This window comes from Brachyistius frenatus, unplaced genomic scaffold (genome assembly GCF_029030835.1).
Source record: "Brachyistius frenatus isolate BFR_SWC_R1_liver_20210118 unplaced genomic scaffold, ASM2903083v1 Contig_499, whole genome shotgun sequence".
Taxonomy (NCBI): domain Eukaryota; kingdom Metazoa; phylum Chordata; class Actinopteri; family Embiotocidae; genus Brachyistius; species Brachyistius frenatus.
Window position 1 is genome coordinate 6,300 of NW_027211098.1, and position 24,739 is coordinate 31,038.

The window sequence follows — 24,739 nt, forward strand, 5'->3', positions numbered from 1 at the left end:
AAGCTCATTGGATAAGCTAATCTGGAGATATTTATACAGCATGTGGAGGCCGTTACATTATTTGTCCAAACCAGTTAACAATCTGAGAAATAATTCAACTAATAGAGAAAAAGTTTCTAAAAACACATGATCCTCCTGTAAAACAACTTGTATGGTTTGATTACCTTAGGAAACTTTTTACCATCCGGCGTAAAGACACAGCTGGATGCAAAATACAAATGTCTGTTGGTGAATGCATGTCGTGGTCCAAACAAAGTGAATGGTCGTTGGCAGAAATCAGAACTAAAACAGGCTGAAGTTATATTAAGAAGCTGGATCTGTCATAACACATCACACTAAACTGGGATCCTTTTAAGAGCTGAGATGGTAAACAGAAAGATTACCGTCAACCATATTTCTTTTATAAAATCAGCATTTTTCAATGACTTCTCCTCTACAGAAAAAAATTAAGAAACAAAGCTCATATCACAAAACTTTATTTAAAATGTATACATATGACAATATATTACATAATACACTATTTAAAGCATGTGCAAATTGTCAATCAAAATGTGTTGGGATGGTTGTCAGAGTGACCGATGACAGGACACCTTCATATTAAATCCTGCTGTACAAGCAGGTAAATAATGCTCAAAACTAGTGTTTTTCAAAGTGTTGCCACCGTGTGCTTCGTCTAACAGGTTAACAACACATCCTTGATGAAGTTTACCTACATTCTAGTTCCAAAACCGATTAGTCAAGTGGATCCAATAACCCCAAGCAATTTTGGGCATTTGCCTTCGAGCCAAAAGAGTAAATGGGGAGCTAATTTTCTGTGACTGGAACAGTGATTAACACCGTTTTGCCATGGTAACCATACTTGGCATACCTGGCAAGCTGCCGAACAAAAAGCCCATCAGAGGGAAGTCTTTTAGCATGTAATAACAATCATTAACCAACCTAATGGTGCCGCGAGCTGCCCTGATCACGACTAAATGAAGTACATCTGGACTGTTTGGAACGAGACTTGGAGGTTGCTGGAAAGTCAACACATGGTGCTGACAAAGGCCATTGCAGGTGGGCTCTGCATGATGAGCAGCCATCTCCATAGAAACCACACCAGAACAAAAGATTTGGAAAATCTCCTGAAAAGTAGTGAGACCTAGAATAGTCCTCTAAAAATGAAGTGACTCCAGAAAAACAGAATCCTTTAATCTCCTGCGTTCGTTTCACAATCAGGAGTTAACGATAAGATTTGTTACATCAGGTTTTGAGACAAAAGATTTATTTTGTAGGTCCCTACTATGTAACACAACAAAAAGGGAAACACAATGTGGCTTTTCCAAAAACAAAATCCCTGCAGCCATGTTACCAAACAAGAAACAAGGGCATTCCTGTGTGACCAACTCCAAGTAATCCCCAACGTATCTCAGCTGGTACTGCTGCTGTCTGACAGGCGCGTACAACAATGCTGCCTTGTGACATGACTCGGGGATAAAGCAAATACCAGATCCAGAGTCAAGTGACAAAAATCTTGAGCTTTCTGAAATGCCAGAATGCTGCAGACTAATTGTGAGCCGGTCAGACTCCAATCATTCAGCTCCAGGCACAAACAGGCACAATCATGTTTCATGGGCCAGCGAGGACACCGGTGCCTCATCCAGAGGCAGATGGGGCCGTGTTGGCTGTGGAGTCTCAGTCAGCTACAGTCCACATCTCCAATTACGATGACAAGGAAGGATTTCAAACCAGAAATGCTTTAATTTGATCCTCAGCAGTTGGATGTTGTGCCTTTTCTCCTCAGCTGCTCTCATCTGTTCCGTGATGAATCGTAAAGAGGAGCTTCCACCCAGAGCCGGGCAGCATGAGGAGGTGGCGTAGGATGCTCGATGGTGAATTCAAGGCAATGCCTCACCGGTCAGCTGAATAACAAGACTTCCACTTGTTTCTGACTGGACGAGCAGCGAGCCAGCGTGTCGGCCTGCCGTGCCGGGCTTGAACTGGACAGGTAGCTTCAGGTAATGCTGAGCTCTAATGGTGGGGACAAGAAGGGCAGTTAATACACAATTATAACAACGTTCATGCTAAGGCATGAATACAGAACATGTGCAACAACACAAGTACACATGCTTTTTATTCAGAAATAACACCAAATAGATAGTAATCCTCTGAAAACACAGTAGTCACACTCATGACTCTGATCCATGAACACGTTGCAGCCCGACGTGAACAGAGGAGATACCGGGCATCATGGATCTATTGTATTCTGTGTGGAAATGAGATCACATGATATGCAGGGTTTCCCCACTTCAATCTGTCCATCTTTGTAATACCCGTTTCATAACCATGAAGTCCAAAGGTTGAACAACAAAAAAACATTGACCAAAAGCATTTGAACATTTAAATCACATTTTTGATGTAGTATAACGCACTTTGAGCTGAAGGATTAACCTGATTTATTAGCTATTTCAATAATGATTTATTCATTAATCAAACAAACATTTAATGGTTCCAGCTTCTTAAATCAACAATTTCTTGCTTTTTCTTGTTTTACACTATAGTATATTGAGTATTGTGGGATTGTAGACTGTTGGTCAGATGACATCAACCTGGGCTCCAGGAAACTGGTTTCTAAAGTATAAACCAAACTCCTATACAGTAATATTCATTATTAATTCTAAACCTGGTGATGGATAAGCAGCAGAGAACGGATAGAAGTATAACCAACTAATTTACAAAAGGTTGACTAGTGATATCAAGATGCCACTGATATCTTTCGGTTGGATTTCTGCTCATCTTACAAGTATTTAATAACGAAATGTTGCTCCCTAAAAAATATTTAGGATCTTTGTAATTGCATTTGAAGACTTTCTAAAACCTCTAAAGAACCTGGAAACTCAAGTTTTGAAAGACGTTTGAAGACCTGCAGGCGGCCCGATAAGAACCAGGACATACAGGGAACACAGTGCAGGGCTCACTACACACCTACTGCAGCGCTGGGCCCGGTTCAGGTCGGCACCGCACGGCTACATGGAGCATTCGATCCATGACATACAATAGCACGGTGAACATTTGATATTTTTGTGGAGGCAGCCAATACATTTCAGTAAGTATTGTTCCATGCCACTCCCCTGTACTTTTTAAAACATTTAAAACCCCTGGTACCTGTGGCCAGGCGGCCCCTCCCAAAGGCCTCAGTTAGGCAAAACAAGAGCACAGTATATAGTGACATCATCCTCCGGGTCCCAGCGTCTCACAGGACCTCCCGCAGGGAAAGTGATGTTACACAGTTTCTGAGTTGTGTCAGAGCAGGTTTGGACTAAACAGGAATACACAGCTACTTAGAGAGCAACCGAAGGAGAAACATTTAGCCAGTATACAGCAGAAACCCTGTTGTGAAGTAAACAGGGAAGTAAAGCCTAATTATGAAGAGAACCCCCGATTTGCCATTTGGCACCCAGCTAGAGTCAGAAGTGAAGAAGGAAGAGTTTCTGCCGCTGGACTCACCTCAGGGAATATTTGGAATGCTTGATGTGGAAGGGCTCCCTGGGGTTTACAAATTTCAGCTGCAAGTCAATTAGAGATGCCACACATCAAACAGCAAATCCATGCAAGGCACAGAGACAAAGGTTAGAGGTTGTTATTACATTTAGCATCCAGTACAAATACATCCAGTCAGTGGTGCAATGTCTTTCAGCAACACGGAGTAACAGTAGTACCCAACAAGATCAACTAGTATCTGAAGATGACAAGGTCTCATCTCGAGGCAACTACAACTCAACAAAGACGCAAGTTACAACCCTCCTTTATTCACTTCCTTCCTTGCTTGCTTTAAGTCTGACAGCTTCTCTCTTCTGGACAAGATGGTGCTGCATATGTATAAACTGGATGTCAGTTGGCGAGAAAAGATCCTCTCCTTCTCATGTCTTGATGAGAATAAGGCATTGCTCACCTCATGCGTGTCAGACGAGTTGTTGCGGATGCTGACCTTCAGAGTGCTGGACTCGCCCACCCGGGTGGCAGCGAAGGTGTACAGTTCCTGTGGAGAATAAACACCCCTGCACACGGCCTCCTCCTGGCTGACCATCACAAATTGAGCCAGTTATAATAGGAGCAAACAACAACTTGAAGAGGAGACAACTAATGTTCAAAAATACCCAACAACATCAAACAAACAACTACATTAGTCATTACAATGCAATTTGAGATTTCATAAAGAATTTCAATGTTAAATTATGACCTTCTGACTGTGAAAGGAGAAAATGCATTCATGTATTCAAAAAGCCATTTTGTACAACTATTTATTACTTTGATATATTATATGTGTATATAACAAACAGATCCCTTTGCTGAAAAGAACTTGTCTGTCAGTGGTCAGTCATTCCAGCTGTACTCTGTCTCCTCTCTGATGGCTCCTACACCTATTTGAATTGAACTGGACTCACCTGGTTTTGCCAGAGAAGGTTTCAGCTCTCTTCCTGGTCTTGACTGTGACCTCTGTCTTCACCAGAGAGCAGTCTCCTTCCTGTGGTGCTTCCACTGGTCCTGGCTTTACACCCTTTAGACACACAACGGTACGTTAGGATGTGGCCTGCAACAACTTCAACACTATCTGTTGAACAAATACTTTAGAAAATGAGTCTATCCTGCACAACAGATATGAGTTTATGTTGTTGCTGCTGACACATCACAGTATATGCAGACCCTTTGAGAAACAACAGAACACTCATTTAGCTGCACTCTGGTGTGGGGTACGTGTCTGAGTCACAGATGAGTGTACCGAAGGGTTTTTCATTCCATCCTAACACCGCATCGAAGAAAGCAACAACAACAAAAGCACGGCCATCACAGCCACTTAACCTACTTATGTGCGCTATCTATCTGACACCCCACTGCTGTGTATGTATGCTCTTAAGTTAACTGGGTCTGTCATAACACTTCACTTTAAAGCGGCACACACACGAAGCCCACAGGCCCATCTCAGCGGGGGGGCTCTCCTTCCCATCCCACAGCCCACTTCTCTCACTTGTTAATTCTGTCAATAACACTACGAAGCAGCAGCCAAAGCTCCACCACACATGCTGCTTCTTTTGGGAACTGATAAAGGTAATGAAACATATTGCTTTAAAAGAGAACATTGGCCATGTACAAAATAGATTAATCATGGTACTGTAGTAGCAATAGTACAATAGATTAATCATAGTACAATAGTAGTAGTACATCAGAGTAATCACAGTACAGTAGTAGTACAGCAGATTAATCACAGTACAGTAGATTAATCGTAGTACTGTAGTACTAGAACAGTAAATTAATCATAGTACTGTACTAGTACAGCAGATTAATCCTAGTACAGTAGATTAATAATATAACTAGATTAATCATAGTACATCAGATTAATCAGAGCTGTAGATTAATCATAGAACTGTAGATTAATCATAGTACAGTAGATTAATCATAGTACTGTAGTAGTACAGCAGATTAATCAGAGCAGAGTAGATTAATCATAGTACATTAGTGGTACAGTAGATTAACTTTGGTCTAAATGCAGAACTCTGCATATTTCTGATGGCTAATGAGAGCAAATAGGAAAACTCTGATGTTCATGTGGCTATTTTGCAGCAATACCCAAACATGAATGGATAGTGAACCCTACGCAGGAGCACAGAACTGTTATATTCTGTTTTGGTTTTTGACACTTGACAAGTTGGAGTACATTTTCATATTAAAAACAAAATAAAAACTGTGCTACAGATGCCCTAATTTTGTTTCAGTTTGATGGTTTACATTTCAAAATAAATCCCACTATGATAAATGAGTCCTCACAGTGCCACAGAGTTGGAAGCGGATTCGGTTCTTTTGCTGGGGTTCAGAAGCAGGGTGGCACTCCAAGTCCCAGAACTGGGCATAGTCCCCTCTGTCCCTGGGCAGGAAGGTTACCGGCACCTGGAAACACGAGGAAACCATCCGGATTAATTCAACCATATGAATACATTTCCATCATCTTCATCCCCTTCGCTTTCCTCTTTCACCCCCCCCCCCGCCCCCGTCTCCCAATCAAGTTGTTACCTTGGTAACCTCCACCCCCCCTCCCCATCCCATCTCACATTCTCCAGTCTATTGCTCCTGACCTTCTTCCTTTTCTCTCCATCTCATGAACACTTCTCTGTCAACGGTCTGTTTCCTGAACTCTCTGAAGGAGAGAGTGAACCCTCTCCTGAAGAAAACCCCCCTCAACCCGTCTGAAGTAAACAACTACAGACCGTCTCTCTTCTTTCCTTTCTTTCTAAATCTCTGGAGCGAGCTATCTTCGACCAACTCTCCTCCTATCTCCACCATAATAACCTTCTTGACCACCAGTCTGGTTTCAACAGACCACTCAACAGAGACGGTCCTCCTTCTGTCTCTGAGCAGCTTCACACTGCTAGAGCAGCCTCTCTGTCCTCTGTCCTGATCCTTCTAGACCTTCTGCTGCATTGGACACAGTGAACCACCAGATCCTTCTTTCCTCCTTCAGGACCTCGGTGTCTCAGGCTCTGCTCTCTCCCTGTTCTCATCCTACCTCAACGACCTCACCTACCGGGGAACTTGGAGAGGATCTGTGTCTGAACCTTGTCCTCTGACTACTGGTGTCCCTCAAGGCTCCGTCCCGGGTCCCCTCCTCTTCTCTCTGTACACCGACTCTCTCGGCTCTGTCGTTCACTCGCATGTCTTTTCCTACCACAGCTTTGCTGATGACACCCAACTGATCCTCTCTTTTCCCCAAACTGAAACACAGGTAGCAGCATGAATCTCTGCCTGTCTGACTGACATCTCTCAGTGGATGTCCTCACACCACCTGGAAATTAACCTCCACAAGACCGAACTGCTCTTCCTTCCAGGGAAAGACTGTCCCACCCTCGACCTGACTACTACCTTCAACAACTCTGTTATCCCGACCCTGACTGATAAGAACCTCGGAGACACTCGACAGCCAACTCTCTCTTACTGCCAACATCACTGCAACAACACGTTCCTGTAGATACATGCTGCACAACATCAGGAGAATACATCCTCTTCTCACTCAGAAAGAGGTGCAGGTTCTGGTCCAGGTTCTGGTCCAGGTCTAGGTTCTGGTCCAGGCTCTGGTCCAGGCTCTGGTCATCTCACATCTAGACTACTGTAACTCCCTCCTGGCAGGTCTACCTGTTCGTACCATCTGACCTCTGCAGCTCATCCAGAATGCAGCAGCTCGACTGATCTTTAACCTCCTAAATTCACTCACACGACTCCGCTCCTCCTCCTCCTCCTATCCCTCTACCTTGAATAGGAGAACTTTAGTATCTTAAAATAGAACTTACTGACAGAACTTTGTAGTTTGGCTTTCTTGAAGAAATTGTATTTTCTTGATTCTAGTTCTGGTTTTGTACCCTCATGGTTGAAATGAACTTATTGTAAGTCGCTTTGGATAAAAGCGTCAGCTAAATGAAATGTAATGTAATGAATATGTGTTTAATCCAAGAACAATCTTGTAGCAACAGACTTCTGGATGGAAACTTGAAAGTTTTAACTGCCTCGTAACTAAACATATTCTTTGTTGCAAGGGTGGTACTAAATCAGCTTTTTCAGTGCAGATGCTTCTTATTCAAAAGCAAATTAAGGCAGCAACAAATAATTTTTTGCAGGTTTTTATTCAATTTGCCAATTATTTTTCTTAATTAATCCTTTGGTGCATGAAAAACAAATTAGTAAAAAATGACAGCAGTCACGTTTTCTGACATCTTTAAATGTCTTGTTTTGTCTGAGCACCAAAAGTTATTCAGTTTATTATAATATATCATACGACAAAAAGCAACAGCAAATTCTCCCATTTAAGAAGTGGGACCTACGGTTTACTATTTTTTTGTGCAATCAGTAGCTGACAGTTCAAACACAAACAGTAAAAGAATTAAACCAATGAATGCACACAAGAACTACAAATGGCCCAAAAATTCAACAAAAAATTATAATTTTCACATAAAAATTTAATTAGATTGGCAATAAAATATGTGTTCCTAGAAAAGTTGTCTTGGTATTAGAGCCAATGTTCTCCTTTCCAGTTCCTTGCTCTGGATCATTTCATCTAAAACTACCAAATAATATGAGATCATTCTGCCTGTAACCCACAACTTTTGCAGTAAAGCTTTGCAATAACTTGCTCTGAATGTCAAAGAGGTGGAGCTGGGTGGGAGCGCCTACCTGCATCTTCTCATGGGCTCCCAGAGTTCCCGAGACTCTGGAACATCTGAAAGCAGTGTAGGTGGCCCGGTAAACGTCTCCAGTGTTGTCAACACCCTGAGGTGAAACAGAGGACCACTGCTGTCACACAATAGCCAATAACAAACGACCAAAGACAACATCAAGAGTGTGAAAAAGTGAGACGAACTAACTACCAAAGTGAGCTACAATTTACACATAAAAACTGAAGTCAAAAGAAAGTGGAAATAAAGAAAAACAAAAGCATGTCTTCTCCAGAGAGTGATATTAAGGAGGAGAAACAAAAAAAAAATGTAGGAATTGAAAAAGGTGACAGACAAACGTGATAACGAAGAAAAAAACAACACCTTGACATATGGAGGAGCAAATGATGACAGGTACCACCTCACTTCCACTTCCCCATTCTGAACCTCCAGCTGGGCCTCTGAAGTTCAGGAGTACAAAGAGGTTTAGTTTCCCCACAGGGACGTACGCACGCACTGCCTACAAACTGCACCTTCAAACATGAACAGTGTGTAAAGTAGAACAAAGGAGCAGTTGGTGAAGAAACTTGTTTTAAGGCTGTTCAGCCTTGAGCACAATGTAGAGTTGAATGGTGGCGAGACAGAGCAGCTTCCCTCCACCGGTCAGTCACATCCCTACCTGAGGTTTCCCCGGAGGGAGTGGGGGGGAAGACGATGGTCTTGTTGCTGATCTCCACCAGGGCCTGAGGCATCTGTGGGGAGAGCGAGGGCTTGGTGGTAAGCCTGGCCACAGGCAGCACGGGAGTAGCAGCCTGAGGAGGCAGGGCTGACAGAGTTGTATCTGCTGGGGCCGCAGACACATCCAGAGCCAGGTCCCGACGTATCTGCACCTTCATGAACTGAACCAGGAGTCACAATGAACAGACTTACCTCACATTAGACTCTCACAGTCTGACACACAATATGTCCTGAATGTCCCATACCTTCTGTTGACTGTCACACTGGACATAAATCTGTCCGCTCCATGGCAGCAGGGCAGATTTGGTTGCTAGCGAGGGGTTGGGGCTGATCAGAATCTGCAGGTGGCACCTGGTTTTACAACCATGAAGAAATAACACATTTACAGTCACTCCACTTTCTGTTCTGTTCAGCTTGTGAAGCCATGTAACTGTTATACAATCCCAAAGTATTCACTTCTCTTCAGTGTTTGCACTCTTTAATGTGCCGCATATAGAAATCTTACTGGATAAAAAAGCACAATAATCTACACTAAGTAACTCGTAAGGAATAAGTGAAAAGAGGATTTTCAAGTTCTCTTTCTGGATCCACTGTACCTCAAATTAAATTGTCCAAAACATGCAATGTATGTTACCATGATCAACAACTTGCAAAAAAAAAAAAAAAACAGCAAATATCAAAGTCATAACCCAAAAATCTTGACTCTTTGTAGGCGTTTATCTTTGCCAAAATATTTTTGTTGACCAACCAAGTGTGTTCTTACTGAGGCTCGATGACTCCATGCTGCGGGGTGATGGTGAGGCAGTGAGCGGGCCAGGACAAATCAAAGCCCAGCTCTCTGGAAGTATTGTTCCGGATCTGAACATGACTGGTGGACGGTGCACCGTCTAAAAGAAAAGAAGAAAACACATTCGCTGGTTGCTTCCCAACTGTTCACAGAAATACACTTTTAAAATCTACATTGGACTCACTGATGGTGGGAGCCACAAGGACAAGTTGTTCTGGGTGGATGGTCCAGGACTCGGACTGACCGTGTAACAGCTCTGAAGCCTGAGGAAAGAAAAAAAAAAAAAAAAAAGAAGAGATATTCTACTCTCAAAAACTGAGACCTGGGCCTTCAAACGTTCTGGTTGATGAAGGAGGGCTTCTGGTACCTTTGAGGAAGGTTCAGCCACTCTGAGTGCTGGACCCTGGGGACCCTTCACCGGCAGCACATCCAGAGACGCATTGCCATTTGTTGAACCACTGGGAATAACACAAGATGAAACTGTCCATTGTGTTCAATTACACACAGCGCTACCAGTAAAGAAACAGTACTGTGTTGGCCGGGCGGACACGAGGACCTGGTCTTCCCGGATGTTTGTTTTTTTTTTCTCCAAAAGAGTCAAAAGAACGTGTCACTATTTTTATATCCCCACGTCTGTCGCCAGCTCAGAGGACCAGTTTACAGATGAACCAGGTCCTTGTCTGTTACAGTGCGAGTGATGTGTGACGTTACCTGTCCGTCTCCGAGCCCTGCCTTGCAGAGGGCAGCAGCAGCTCAGTCTGTTCGCTCGCCTCACACTCTGAACTCTTTGTACTTCCCAGCAACGACACTACCACCTTACTCATGTTGCCATAGAAGATGTGGGCCTCATTGGGCCGCTGGGGCAGGTCGTAGGCTACAGAGAAGAACAAATAATCAGTCACACACAAGTATATTTAAACATCTGCTTCTCAAACTATTATTTAATCTCTGGCTTGATGTTGAATGAAATGCAAAGCCATAATTTAGTGGCCAGAGTGTCAGAAACAGAAGATGTGACACCAGGCTGTTACGTAGCGGCTCGGCATCATTCACTCGTGGAGGACTTTTACATTCATGTTTCTTACAGCTTTATCCAGACATGCTGAGGCCATGATGGAAAGAGCTTCAACATCTGACATCTCTCATGCAAAACTAGATGGTAAAATCACAACTCTCGCGTCCTCTGGGCTAAAAGAGAGCAGCTCAGTGTATTTCTCCACATCTGGTTCATGTCCAGCTGTGATTGGTAGACTCGCTATGCATCCACATTTGGTAGCCTTGTATGTGCCTATCTGTCTTTGTCATTCAATCAGACTTGGTCTGTGTAGAAAGTGAGATGGGAATACTACTAGGTGTGAAAAGTGACAGGTACTATTCAGCTATGTGACTGACATGGTAGATTTCCATCAGATGAGCAGGCAGCAGTGAACTGCAGGGGAGCTGGCTAATAGGTTATCAGCTAGAAGAGAACGTCTGGGTTACATTTGTCATAATCATCAATGGTAGCAAAATGAAATGTGAAAAACACTGCGGATTATTACGCTCTCCATTATCTACTGAACATTTGACCTTCATTTGGAGAAAAGCTCTGAGCTCTTTTAAGTAAAGATGAAAAGAGTGTGATACTGGAACTCACTTTCTGTAACGTTTTCTTCCCCCAGGAACTTTTCATTGAAGTGAATGTTTTTCAGCAGGCTGTTCTCAGACAGGGCTTTCCGCGCAACTTCTGGTTTGCTCTGAAGCAATCTAACAGAACAAAACAAACAGGACTGTAAAGGGAAGAAAACAGCTTTTTCACAAAAGCACAACCATCTGGAATCAGCTGTTTAAACTTCCAAAAAGTGTATGTTCATCATCTGATGGCAACAGCATCACACAACGCTGCTTTGTGGTGACAGCTGGACACTGAACAAATGACTCGGTTTGCAACTTTTACTGTGGAAATGAGAAAACTACAAGGAATTTATTTTCTCAACATTGTCAACTGTTTCAGTTCCTCTGTGTTACTCTTACACATACTGTAGTTTCCTCTGAACCAGAAGAACATTATACAGTAATAAAGTCCATTTTTTGAAGAACTGCTCTAGTCATTATTGAACAGAACAGGGTGCTGAATCAAAGAGATCACTTCTGTCCAGAGGTCCAGCTCATTCATTGAAAACAGGACATTTTCATTTTCCAAAAGACTGTTCAGATTTATTTTTTAACTTATGACTAATAATTCCAATCAATACTTCAAAAGCATAAAAACTACTAAACCTAAAGTGCTGGAAGGCCTCACCTCCTGTACTGCTGCCTGGAGACCTCGTCGCCACAGAACAGACAGACTGTAGTCAGCAGCGTGTCGACTGACTGACACAGACTCAGCTCTCTGGGAGTGGACTTCATTAGCACAGTGATCACCTGAAAACACACCAACATGTTAAAGCAAATACAAGACAGGAAGCCATGTGAAGAAAACAATGAATCTTCTTACCTCCTGGGTCCTTTCCTTCAGGACAAACTGTGAAGGGGTGAGGCTGATGACGGACGACTCCATAACTGATCGGACCTGCAGATCAGAGAAGGCCACAGCTTTGATGAAAGCTGCTCTGGAGCCGGTGTTCCTCACACACAGGCACACTTTGCTGACGTGGCCCACAGCTATGTCAGTCAGCGCTGCTACGTAGCCGTCTGCCTGTTTCCTCTGGTCCTCCAGGATGATGTTGCTGGTGCCTCCGTAGCCAGACAGTGGAATCTGAGGATGGGAAATATAGGACATTAATTAAACTACAGACACTGAACTCCATTATAGAATATTGAAAAGTTGTGTTAAAAGACTGAAGGACAAGAAGGAAAATGCTAAGTGATTGATGACTTCGGAAATCACATCCTCACAGTGAACTTGACCCCTGGCTGTGAAGGCCGGACTCCAGACTGTTTGATCTCCAGCTTGGCCAACATGCAGGCCACCCTGGTGGGAGCAAAGAGCAAGTGGACGGTCACGTCCTCTCTGGGACGAATGGACAGCTCTCCGTGTCGGGTCAGACGCTCTTCAGGACTGAACATACTCTGCAGCTGAAGAACAAGGGAGTTCATATCGTTTAGTAAAACACTACAAAACCTTCACATACAGGCAAAAAGCTGAGCATGTGGTTTCAACAGGATGAGAGACTACAAAGCATGGAGATGACACGTTTGTTCGTTTTCACGTAGAAAAATATCACAGTCCACCTGAAAACAGTCCTGGTCTTGACCACGAATGAGCAAGCGCAGCTGCTGTGTTGCATTGATTGAGTTGTTCCTGAGAACCAGCTTCTGTTGGCTAAAAAAAAACACACAAAAAAAAACAATGTTGTTGGTTATCCAGTGTTAAACTTGATATCTTCAACAAAAAAACTAACAAAAAAAAACAAAACAAAAAAAAACAACAACAAAAAAAACTTTGCTTAACAGCTGTTTTCAAATAAAGACTCAATATCCTAAAGTCCTGATTCGTCACACCTGGATGTGGTAAAAACCTGAAAGAATCCATTGATTCTTGGTGGATTCAGCTTTCTTACTGCTGTCTGCTCGTTACCTCCCTTCATCGAGTATAAACACACTGTACATTATACTGAAATAGCTTCTGAGGAATAACACTCCCTGTAGACACCCTTTGTCCCTTCTCATGAATAACATTATACAAACCTTAATAGAATAAGATGGGCCACTGGGCCTCGAGTTTTTTATTGATTACTTTCCAATGAATAATTGATACCTAGAAAGTGTTTTTTTCTGTAAACAAGTAGCAGTGAAATTAATGAAAAACTGAAACGTTGCTTACCCAGCTCGTCCGAGGGTGACCCCTCCCCAGGCTACGAACTGTTTATTGGAGAGGATTGGTGGGACATCGTTGGTCAGACTGGAGCCATAGACAGCAGGTTTTCCAGAGCCCTCAAGGATAACTTCTCCTTTCAGTGTCACCTCATACTGAGGACCTGACGGAAGCACCGTGATGGTGAGGAGGCTGCAAGATAACAACAAAGTTCATTTCGTTGAGTGACTTCAGATGCCGACTGCTCATGAAACTCATTTTGGGATTTTCACAAATACAGTCCGAGAATGATGTGAAGAGTTTATCCAAACGAGGAGCCCATTCAACATAACCGTTTTTTAGTTCTAGGTACAATTATTTATATGGCTAGTCAGAGTCAGAATGAATTCAATGATTTTTTTTTATATACAAAAAAAAAGTTTAAAGCCCTTGTAATGTGGTTCATTTGTTGAGCACTGCTGTCACAGCAACGCTTCCTTATTTCAAGTCTAGAAAGTTGGTTATGCATACAGAGGCCCAAATGTCCGGTTCCTCAGGCAGAAATCCATTTGTTTCATCAGTTATTTTATCATCCTTTTAACCCAATTTATGGAATTAAATAAATCTAGCTCCTGCAGAGAATTAACTATGTGCCATCAAAAACATGTAAATACAATAACTGCTTTTATACCTTTCTCTACATTTCCTGTTGCCATGTGCTTTAAAAGAGACCACAATGCCTTGTTCCTCTGCCACTCTCAGGGACAATTCCTCAGGTGTCACAGAAAAAGTGCCCTCGGCATCACTGCTCTGTAAACGGGGGAATGAAAACCAACAATGAATGTTAACAAGGCAACAAGGAGTGCGAGATGAAGAAATAAATGGAAGGAGTCCAGAAAATATAGTGGGTGAGGCAAAACCAGGGAAAAGGTCAAGAAGTAGGGAGAAACAAAGTTAGGAAGAGAAGTGAGAGAAAGAAGAAGTTGAAAAAGCACAAAAACAAAAAACAGAGCTAAAATATCAATGGATCGCCGCTGAATGTGTCACATTCTGAGCTCCAAATGTCACAGAGGCTTACGCAAACCCCAAATCTAATAAGAAAAGTAAAGGTCAGAATTACCTTGAGTTTCAGCTGCACGTCAATGTTTCCTGCATTCTTTAATGGCAGCGTCTGTTGACTAGATTTACCCAGCGGAGCAGACAGGCTGACGGTCTAGACAAAAGCACAAACAGCAGTTCACTGCCAACTCTACAAAGGCCAAGAAAGGTTTAACTAGTGTTGAATTAAACATGACGGGAAAAAAAGTTGTATAATGTCAAATTATAAGTCACCGAAAATGTTATGCGTGTCCATTGTTACAGTAACGATTTAATTGCAAGTCTTACACTATCTTTTTTTCCCTGTTACATATTTTCGACATGAATCTTAAAACAACTGGATTTACAGGAAGACGGGGGAGTTCTGCATCTCAACATTTGGCCTTTCTGAAACAAAAACCCGTATTTGTCAAAGACAGTTCATGTGTGCTTTCATGTGCTACATGAAAGACAATGAAATATTTGGATGACTTCATGAGTCCCTCCTCCTTCACATTCACAGGGCTGACAACAATGAAGTAGGTTCAAAGTGCCTAAACGTATACTTTTCTTGTTTTATCTTTTTATTTTTGCACACCGTGGGACTGTGAGAAACAACATTTCATCTGTCTGGATGTCTTGTACATATGGTGAATTGACAATAAAGTTGACTTTGAAAATTCCCATGTGTCCTTTGCTGCATCAACTGCTTTAGCAGTCACCATGACCATCTCTGAAGAAGTCCGTTATCCTCCTCCACACTGACGGCACTAATTACTTACTGTTAGCATGTTGAATGTCTGAGTTAACATGTCAACTCACAATAACTGGCCAATGCAGGAAATCCTGATCCTCCTGACACAATAATTGGTGTGAATTCTACCAATCTCTGCAATATCTGCTAAAGTTTGCAATTTTACAAATGTTGAGTGTTTTCTCCACCATCAAGGTAACAAACACTGCTGAAGGCATCACGGCGCACAGTAAGCCTTACAGTGTGTTACACTCAATGAGGTTTAGTAACCCCGTCAGTTGTATTCTGCACTTCGTTTTGTGCATTCAGAGGAAATGACAAATATCACCACTTCCTGTGAATATTACGTCAATTGCAAAAATGATGGACAAGAATTAAAAAATGACCAGCATACCAGCAGAGTGTGGAGACCGAACACATCAGCCACTTAAATCTCCCATTTTATAGTTCTGCATTACACTCAGTTTTTCTTTTTGTCAAGTTATATGTGGGTTTACTGATTTTCAGTACAATGATAATTTAAGCTGATCTATCTCACTGTTTGGTCTCAAAAGGTACATTAAAAAAAAAGGAGGTTCTGCTAAATTGTCAGAAGCTACACTCAGTCAGTCTGACGACAATCATATGGCAGCTTGGCTACCTGCAGATCTTTAGGAGCATGGACCCTTGCAGTGCCAGATCGGGCCGTGAGAGGAACACTCCTGATCACATGACTCGGACCGGGAGAGTCGACTTCAATGTCCACCCGAGCATTGTACTCATCAGCCGGACCAAGATCTCCTAAAAACACAAGCACAAAGAGTGAAGTGTAGCGGAAAAGAATTTGTTTTCTGATTTTGTTTCATTTGAAAAATAATTCTTATAATACTACAGGTTATACGACCTATTAAATAGTTTACATTAAGTATTCTGTCAAGGCTGGTTACCTGAAGAAGCTGTGTACTTCTGAGGGGCCTTGAAATGAACCCAGACCATGAAGCTTTCTGGATTCTGGGGAAAAAAAAGTTGATCATGTCATAGCCAGTTCAGCTGCTGAGTAGGTGAGAGAGAAAATCAGGCTGGATCTGTGTAACTGTGTTCCCCATGATGTCTAATTGTTCTGCCTGAATTGCCTCAGCAGGCCTTGGAATTAAAATGAAACCAAAACATGCAGCTTGAAATGATAAATTCAGACGACAGATGCGAACTGGGGTAGTAATGATTTTGGCAAGTCTAACCTCTCCGTAGCTGGCGTGCATCACATGATTCATCACCGAGGGAGAGGACACTGGGGTCATGTGTCCAGCCTGCTGGGGTGCCTCAGATGTCATGGTAACAGGCTGCTTGGAAAAAGTGAAGCATCGCCATGCTGTGGCATTCTGGAGGAACAAAGTGTAGAAGGTGAACCAATCAACACAGTTTATTAGGCCAACTACTGTGTTTTTGTTGATTTGCATAACAAAGCAAAGACTGGCTGATAAAACGCCATCTCTGCTCCACCATATATATAAACACTCTGAAATTTAGTTAGTTTAGTCATTTAGAACAGAAATATGCTGCATATAAAACCACATACATCTAGTAACATAACATTTAATATCTTACATTCACTTTAATATTTCACTTAAACATTGCCATTATGGGGAAAAGATCACTAAAGAATATCTGGTGTCTAATTTACATGTCATTATGTACATGCAGTAATAACACTGTGGCTTTGGTTCGGTCATTATCTTATGTAGTTATAACCCAAGTTGACCTGGTGTTCAAAATCCAGTTCTTCAGCTCCGAGAAGCTGCATTTAGACGTGTACCTGTGTTACCATCTACTGCCACTGGAGGTCACCATTTCACTGGGGGTTGGATCAGTATGTGCGTGTGCTGGTAAGTTGTCCAGGCATATGTAGATCTGTATCAATAACGTTGTCTAAATATGCTGCTGACTCACTGCACTGATGACCAGACGGATGGGAACTGTAGCTCGAGTCCTGTTCAGCAGTTTGAGAGGAAGAGATTTGGCACTTCCTTCTGACAGGTCTCCAAAATCCAAACAGCCAGATTTGTTTACTTCAATCTGAGAATCAAAATTAATTTAAGAAAGCTTTACTACATACAGTTCACATTTCATTTGAATTACGGGTCATTCACTACACAAGGAAAAAGCAACTTAACACCGACATTACCTCAAAACACCAGCTCAATAAATTGGCACTTTGCCTCGATTTTTATGCATTTTTGGTCAAAAGTGTGACCTTCAAACTGCAGCTCTCACCTCGAGAGCAGGGCTCTCCGCTATGGCAACAAGCACCACCCTTTTAGCAAAGACATTAGCCCTGGCAACCACTTCTGTCTCAGCGGATACAGGCCAGGAGCAGACACTGAGGATGCACTGGTAGACGCCAGCCTGTGGAGGGATGAACAACACCTTCTGCTCTTCGGTACTCTTGGGTCCAATGATCGTCTTGTTCTTCACCATCAGCCACTGATAAGGCAAGCTGTCCACCTGGGGGGTTGGCATGGAAGATGAAAACCAGAAGCCCAGCAATATCAACTGGACGTGTAGTTGTATCTGAAAACAACACGGCCCTCCAGTCGCTCTGACTCCTCCCACCAGTCTACTGTAATATACCCCACAACTACTACAAAGCTAAGGAGTGAGTGTGATGGACTAGTGGACCAATGTACTCACTCGCCCTTCACCGACTCCCATGAAGATGTAAAATTAAAATGAAAAAAGGGCCATAAATGTTAATTACTGTACATTCAAGTCCAGAAACGTTGGAACTCCTTGACAAAGACATCTATAATCATAAAGGAGTAAAAGTTGGACCTTTGTACATGACAGGGCAATCAAACCAATCGTGTGCTTGTCACTGTGGAGACTGACCTCCAGTTCACCATGTCAAGGTTCACGCTCCATGAACAGCAGCAGCAAACAATATGAACGTGTAGTAGAAATCAGCTCCACAGATATCAGTAATAAAAACCACATACATTCAGTTACTCCAATCTCCTCCTGCGCCTCTTCACCGCCCCAGCACTCTGCTCACCTTCTCTCCATCGATGGCCAGGCCGCTGACAGTGATGGACACCTGCTGCCATCTCTCAGAGGGGTTGAAGAGGCTGAGGGAGGCCTGTGAGGCGATGCCGACACAGCAGGCGTGAGGGAAGCGCAGCTCCTCTGGTACCATCACTTGGCCTGAGGAAGAGAACGGAAGTGTGATAGTTGATACTGGGAAAAGCAGTTATTGTGTTTGTTGAACGCGAGGAGGTTGAGACTTGAAAGCCATGTTTGATTGCAGCAATTAAAAATGTCTGGTTGCAATTTTTAGCTTTGCACAAGAAAATGATTATCTCCCTGTCCAAACTGGCATGTTTACACGTTCCAGACCGGGAGCAACGCTTGCACACGTCTCCCTTCAGAACTTTCTGATTAGATATGACATGAGCAGGTTTTAGATCACACCACCACGTCCTGGTACCGTCTATGGCTACAGACACTGCAACAAGGCTGGGCACCTGACAAAGGCTGGCGATGAGTAAATGAGTGTGAAGGTTCAAACGAAAAACAAATCAAAATACATAAAATGCAAAAGTATTTTTAGTCACAAGAGGTCATAATGGGTTAACTGACTGTTGCTCACAGGTACCACCAGGTAAGATGACAAACATCAGTGTAATAATGGTGGCTTGATCTCAGAACATTTGACACGTTTTGTCATCCTGCTGTAGTTTCTAAATTCAGCTGTATGCAGTATCTTGAAATGTGTGAAGAAGGTAACGTCTATATGAACATTGGTAATAATACTACCTCTTGGTTCTTCAACACCACTTGCCACCATTGGTGCTCCACCATACTGACTGTAGGGTTTCCCCATCATTCCCATTTCCTGGTGGCTCTGATGTGGTCTCAGGAGGTGATGGGACCCAGCAGCCCCAGAAAGGCCCAGCGGCCCTGATGTGGGGTGAATGTGTCGGACCATCAGATCACTGTTCGGTATGCCTGAAAAAGCAAAAGGAGAATCATTTCAGCAAGTGCATCTTCTGGGTTTAACGACTGCGAGGTACCAACTTATTTGATAGTACCGGTATGTCACCGTTTTGTCAGACATACTCGAGCACCTTTATTTAGAAGTCAAAGGAAAAGACATGCCTGTAGAGGACACACTGTAGAGATGGTTTCCTGCTGCTCCCACATGAAAAGCACCAGGATGTAATGGAGCTTCTGGTCCCAAAAACTGCTGAGCCAGCTGGGAGTTGAAGAGGGAGCGTCCGGCGAGGAGAGACTGCATATCTCCTTGGTGGGGAAGGTTGACCATGCCAGGACACTGAGGCTTAAAGCTGGGGATGGGCACAAGTCCCTCCGAGGAGTAGGACGGGGGCACGCCGAGGTCACTGGCGTACACAGACGATGACACCGAGTTAGCTGCTCCCCACTGCTGGGAGCTCTGAGGAGCTGCAGAGCTGCTGGACTGCTGAATGTTCAGATTGCTGCAATAGCCCGAGTCCACTTTAGTGAGCTGCCGTGCATTAGACTCAGAGAGGTGCTGGTAGTTCCTGTAACCTGCTGGAATGTCCCCAGGTCTGTTGGCAGGGCAGTGGTAGTTACATTCACTCTGGCTGCGGCTGCAGCTCAGAGCAGAACCGCTGCGTGAGGGCTCTGGGCTTTTACACGGCGGTGCTGGTAGTGGGTCCAGACTTTTAGAATGCTGTGGTTGCACCTTATCGAGGCTTTTGTGCAGGCCGAGCATGTCCATGTTAGATTCTGCATCTGGTTCTCCAGGTGGGGTCGGACTGAACCTGACGATGGTGGTGCTCAGTGTCATGCTACAGTTATTCTGTGGACAAAAAACAACCTGGCACAATAAATACCAAACTTATGATTGACACATGACTGAAACCTTTTCACTATTAGCACAGAATCAGACTGAACTATTGTACCTGTTCATCAGCGTGTTCAGCAATTATCTGGATTACAATGCAGATCATTTTATCCTCAATTCATATGGTGGTACTTCCATTTTATTGCAAGTATTAGAAATTGACTCTCTAACCTGTCTTTGCTGCTTTCATTAAAGGGATTTCATGAAGACCAGTGGTCACACAAACATGTGTAAAACCGGTGCAGAGGTTGATATAACTAGTAGCAGTCAATCACAAAACCTATTGCTCCCCCCGCGTTTCGTGCAATGGAAGTTTACCTGGTACCTTCCAACAATAATGCCTCCATTAGAGGAGCCTGGTTATACAAGAGTCATTTCACAGAGCACACACCCATCTCAAATGCTGCTACTTCATGACGAATGCAACACATTCAACTTCGTCCTATTGTACCTTTTGCCTTTCAGGTGTAGGTACAACAGTGGCATCATTCACGGAGATGTACGTGAGCCTGCTGAGACTGGGGCTGGAGCAGGTAGACTGAGGAGAGAGGTCAACGCCCGGATGCTGGTCGGCCACACCTCCACTGGATGAAGAAGGTGAAAACATTCTGACAAGACAACCAGGGAGAAGAGTCATGGGAATAATGGCTTATAATGTCTGTCAATGATAATCTACAATAAGTAAATAACTAAATAAAACATAAAATTACACCACATTCAGTAACAGCGCAAATATTCAAGATTAATCTGACAGTTTCTTTCTCGAATAATAAGTTACATGAATTTGGGCTGAATTCAATTTGAAGTTTAAAGACCATCACCAATACCAATAGCAGTAACAACAATAAGGTTGTTACTATACTGCTTTGATGTATAGAAACCATGTGTGATTTAATACCCGTTAGCAGTGGGAATGGAGGTCTGACTTGGGGAGGAGTGGGTGAGAGGAGAGGTGGACGGTCTGAAGTTACACGCCGTCTCCTCCACACATGGCTCAGGAAAACCTTTTGGAAGTTCTAGAAAACAAAGTTTCATGTTAACATACAGGATTTATTGTCATTTTAATATTCACAATGAACAGTATGGTGGCTGCTGAACTCTTACAGTGTGGGTGCTGGATGTGTGCCGTTTACATCACAACTCGTACTCGGTTTTCACTCACCAGGTTCGGGGTCTCGTGGAGAATGGACGTTTTGAGAAGAGAAGCCAATGTGCTTCTGTACAGAGCTGTGAGGTAGTGGAGCTACAGGGATGTTCCTGGGTGCTGGTTTCTTCTCTGGAGAATCACAGGGTCTGTTCTGCGGCTGCCGGCCTGCACTCCTAAAACTCTGGGTCGAGGGAGAGGAATCTTTATGGCCTTTCCTCCAGCCTGGGGAGGTTGTGGGCAAACTAGGTGAGGCAGCAGAGCTTATAGCAGTCTTATGTTGGGTTTCTGGAGAGCTTAGGTTGGATGTTTGTGGAGTCACATCTCCAGGCTTGACTCCATTTTCTGTGTTTGTCTCGCCTGAGAAACCACAAGTCTTGGTTGAAGAAGCAGCAGTGTTATCACAAGATGCCATTTTAAGTGCAGGAGGCTTGTTTGTGGAAGATTGGCCAGAGCCCACAGACCTCCTGGCAGAGCTGAAAGATGTACGAGGACGAGGAATAGAGCTTCTTTTTGAGTCACTCTTGTTATCTGGTGATAATGCATTGGACAGGAACGCTGCAGATGAACCGTTTGGTCGCGTCATCTCTCGTCGCCCGTCTTTCTCCTCAGTTTTAGTACTCGTCTCGTTCCCCTGTTTCTCCAGATATCCTGCCTGAGGGTTTCTCTGTGAGCTGCTGAGATTGTCAACCCAACCACTCAAGTCAAAGGTAGTGTGCACCACAGAGGTATCACTGCAGCCAGAAACATCCGTCTTTTTCAGGTACTTCTCCAGGTCAAAGGCACTCATCTCTCCAGCACAGGTGCTTTTCTGCAGAGCATCTAAGATGGCCCTCTGGTCTGGCTCAGGGAGGATCTATGCAGATGACATTTTACCATAAACATTGAGAGGACATGCTTTCATGGTTGACAAGTGTTTTTTTTATGTTAAATCCTGGATCACAAATACAGATCATAATTTAAGAGTCACCAAAAAAAAAAGGCAATTTTCTTTTAAAATGTTGAACCCTATTTGCACCGAGTACTGTTTAATAAAAGGATTAACATATGGTATTTCATAAGGAATGATTGGATTGGAGACCATGTTCATGTTCCAAGACCAGAAAATTAAGTGTGTACTCTTGTGAACACACTGACTCAACATACTAAATATAGAGTCAAGTCTTACATGTTCCGCTGAGGTGGGCTCTTCTGTGCTGCTGACAGCAGGTCCAACAAGTCTGGTGGGTTGATTCCTCATCCTACTCCTCTTGGACAGCTCCATGATCATGGCAGCCAGTTGTGATGGGTCAGTACTGATGGATGCATCTGCAATAGCCGAGGCAATTGTACTGATGCTAAGCATCAGATGACTGCTGTTCTTGTCAGGGGCCACACAGCTGCGGTTTCCCAGGTTTGACTCTCTGTGGTCAGGGTGCACAGCTCCGACAGCATGGTCCTAAAGAGAAAAGTGATTTCGGGTCATAAAACCATGAAGCTGTGAGTATAACCTTTCAACAAAATATTCTAGAGTATGAACATATTTGAAAGATCCATGCACCTCTTGCACACAGGGTTGTGGATCAGTATCCCCCTTTGGTGACATCCTTTCCCCCGGAGCTTCAAGAGTTTTGTCTAGGTCCTCTGCAAAGAGATGATGATGAGCAGTCGGTCAGAAAGGCGGTGTGGATTGATTTAAAATGAACAAACGCACAGAAAAGACCAGATACCGCTCAAAGAACCTAGAAAATGATCCTTCTGCATCAGACTTCTGAAAACACACCTGGTTTGAGTGTTTTGTCTGCTTCACTGAGCGCCGTGGTGTCACTGTTGTCTCTACCTGAGAACTCTGAGGGGTGAATCAGTGGAAACGGTTCCCTCTTCTCTGGAGAGGTGATGATGTAGCCAAAGGATGGCTGGAGGAACAAAGAAAATCCATGTGACAGTTGTTTCTCAGGACTTTAAAAGCTGAGAGAAGATTGACGCAAACACATTTTACACTAATATGTCAGGAAATCTATAATGGTCTGAAAAAATGAGCAGGAATACAATCGAGTCATAAATATTTCTGGAGTTTCTCCTGCAAACAAACTGGATCTCTACAAACATTAGCAGACACCTCTAGCTTTACGTGTAAACAAACGCTTAATACCTTCCAAACCTGCCAAGTAGACTGAGAGAAGGTACATCGTTAATTTCTGTAAAGCAGCTTTGACTGACCCGCTTAACCATTTCCAAATCACCGGAGCTGCCCAAACAGCCCAGAGCTTCAGAGCGTTGTCCAAAAAACTGCCCAAAAGAAAGTCGCAGGTAGCTTTCATCTCCCTGCTTAAACTCCGAGGACACCTGGGAGCTCCTCATTAAGATGTGGCTGTTGGGTGGCACCTTCCAAGACGAGTCCCTGTGAAAGGTGCTGTTGTTGCTGGCGGCAGGTTCAATCTGCTCCTCCTGTGTGAACAGCAATACTCTAAATCAACCACCAGGGGCCATGCTTTACACTAAACAGTGCATTGTTAATATCTATCTACCGTATTTTTCGGACTATAAGGCGCACTTAAAATCCTTAAATGTTCTCAAAAATTGACAGTGCGCCTTATAATCCAGTGCACCTTATGTATGGTTACTTGTTGTGCTTATTGATCGATTTTATGTTGTACAATGCGCTCAAAAATCTGTCGAAATGTGTAAGTACGACTTTGGTAAGCAACGAAGCCGCGCCGCTCAATGGATATTCGGAGCATCACGGTACGCCGGGTCACCATCTGATCGGCCCCGTAACAGGAATGTAATGTCTGAACTAAAAGTGCATTCATGTGAGGCAGCCCGCGCCCGGAGTATGCGTTAGCTACAATAAACCAATCAGAGAACAGTATTTAGTACGCTTACCCCCTCCACTTTTTATACGTAATACTTACGGTGCTTCAACATTATATTACAGGACATTTGTGCGTACGTAAAAGGACTCCAAAAATGGCACCTGTTAAGAGGCATGCTTACGAAGCGGGTTTCAAACTCCAAGCAATTATCTACGCAGCAGAACATGGGAATAGAGCCGCAAAGAATTCAACATCAATGAATCAATGGTAATGGTTTTGCTTAATGCGCCTTATAATCCGGTGCAGCTTATGTGTGAACATAGACACGTTAATTCACAGTGCGCCTTATAATCCGGTGCGCCTTATAGTCCGAAAAATACGATATCTATCTATATTATATATATATATATATATATATATATATGTTCACATGAAATCATTAATGGTGTATGTCTCCAAATGTGACTGAGCCAAGTCTTAATTCAGAAACCAGGCCAGCCGTGCTGCATACCTGCATGAATTGGTGCTCCTTTTCAAACTGCTCTTGATCCTTCACTATCTTTTCCATAGCAACACCTGCCAAGGAAAGAGACCTTGTTTAAAAGGCCAGACAACGTGTTGAAACTCACAACAT

At 43.3% G+C, this 24,739-nt stretch overlaps 1 protein-coding gene across 5 annotated transcripts in view; it reads right to left on the minus strand.

Moving 5' to 3' along the window:
- Window positions 1-460: 460 nt before the first annotated feature.
- Window positions 461-24,739, minus strand: part of cep192 (centrosomal protein 192) — a 33,277-nt gene continuing 8,998 nt past the window's right edge. For 3 of the 5 annotated variants that reach the window (XM_069687877.1, XM_069687876.1, XM_069687880.1), the window contains 37 exons: window positions 24,617-24,681; window positions 23,510-23,737; window positions 23,073-23,205; window positions 22,851-22,933; window positions 22,479-22,748; window positions 21,329-22,166; window positions 21,065-21,182; window positions 20,618-20,774; window positions 19,437-20,121; window positions 19,095-19,286; window positions 18,334-18,482; window positions 17,556-17,786; window positions 17,232-17,357; window positions 16,523-16,663; window positions 16,232-16,295; window positions 15,946-16,085; window positions 14,595-14,687; window positions 14,166-14,284; window positions 13,505-13,687; window positions 12,913-13,003; window positions 12,577-12,756; window positions 12,176-12,436; window positions 11,981-12,102; window positions 11,336-11,445; window positions 10,411-10,573; window positions 10,067-10,157; window positions 9,884-9,962; window positions 9,676-9,799; window positions 9,158-9,263; window positions 8,854-9,073; window positions 8,559-8,635; window positions 8,194-8,289; window positions 5,803-5,922; window positions 4,425-4,537; window positions 3,932-4,058; window positions 3,487-3,545; window positions 461-2,010 (listed from right to left, as the gene is read on the minus strand). In XM_069687877.1, coding sequence (XP_069543978.1) covers window positions 1,878-2,010; window positions 3,487-3,545; window positions 3,932-4,058; window positions 4,425-4,537; window positions 5,803-5,922; window positions 8,194-8,289; window positions 8,559-8,635; window positions 8,854-9,073; window positions 9,158-9,263; window positions 9,676-9,799; window positions 9,884-9,962; window positions 10,067-10,157; window positions 10,411-10,573; window positions 11,336-11,445; window positions 11,981-12,102; window positions 12,176-12,436; window positions 12,577-12,756; window positions 12,913-13,003; window positions 13,505-13,687; window positions 14,166-14,284; window positions 14,595-14,687; window positions 15,946-16,085; window positions 16,232-16,295; window positions 16,523-16,663; window positions 17,232-17,357; window positions 17,556-17,786; window positions 18,334-18,482; window positions 19,095-19,286; window positions 19,437-20,121; window positions 20,618-20,774; window positions 21,065-21,182; window positions 21,329-22,166; window positions 22,479-22,748; window positions 22,851-22,933; window positions 23,073-23,205; window positions 23,510-23,737; window positions 24,617-24,681 — 6,287 coding nt within the window. In that variant the 3' untranslated portion in view covers window positions 461-1,877. The remainder of the gene's footprint in view (window positions 2,011-3,486; window positions 3,546-3,931; window positions 4,059-4,424; window positions 4,538-5,802; window positions 5,923-8,193; window positions 8,290-8,558; window positions 8,636-8,853; window positions 9,074-9,157; window positions 9,264-9,675; window positions 9,800-9,883; window positions 9,963-10,066; window positions 10,158-10,410; window positions 10,574-11,335; window positions 11,446-11,980; window positions 12,103-12,175; window positions 12,437-12,576; window positions 12,757-12,912; window positions 13,004-13,504; window positions 13,688-14,165; window positions 14,285-14,594; window positions 14,688-15,945; window positions 16,086-16,231; window positions 16,296-16,522; window positions 16,664-17,231; window positions 17,358-17,555; window positions 17,787-18,333; window positions 18,483-19,094; window positions 19,287-19,436; window positions 20,122-20,617; window positions 20,775-21,064; window positions 21,183-21,328; window positions 22,167-22,478; window positions 22,749-22,850; window positions 22,934-23,072; window positions 23,206-23,509; window positions 23,738-24,616; window positions 24,682-24,739) is intronic. The other 2 variants (XM_069687878.1, XM_069687879.1) reach the window with 2 other exon arrangements.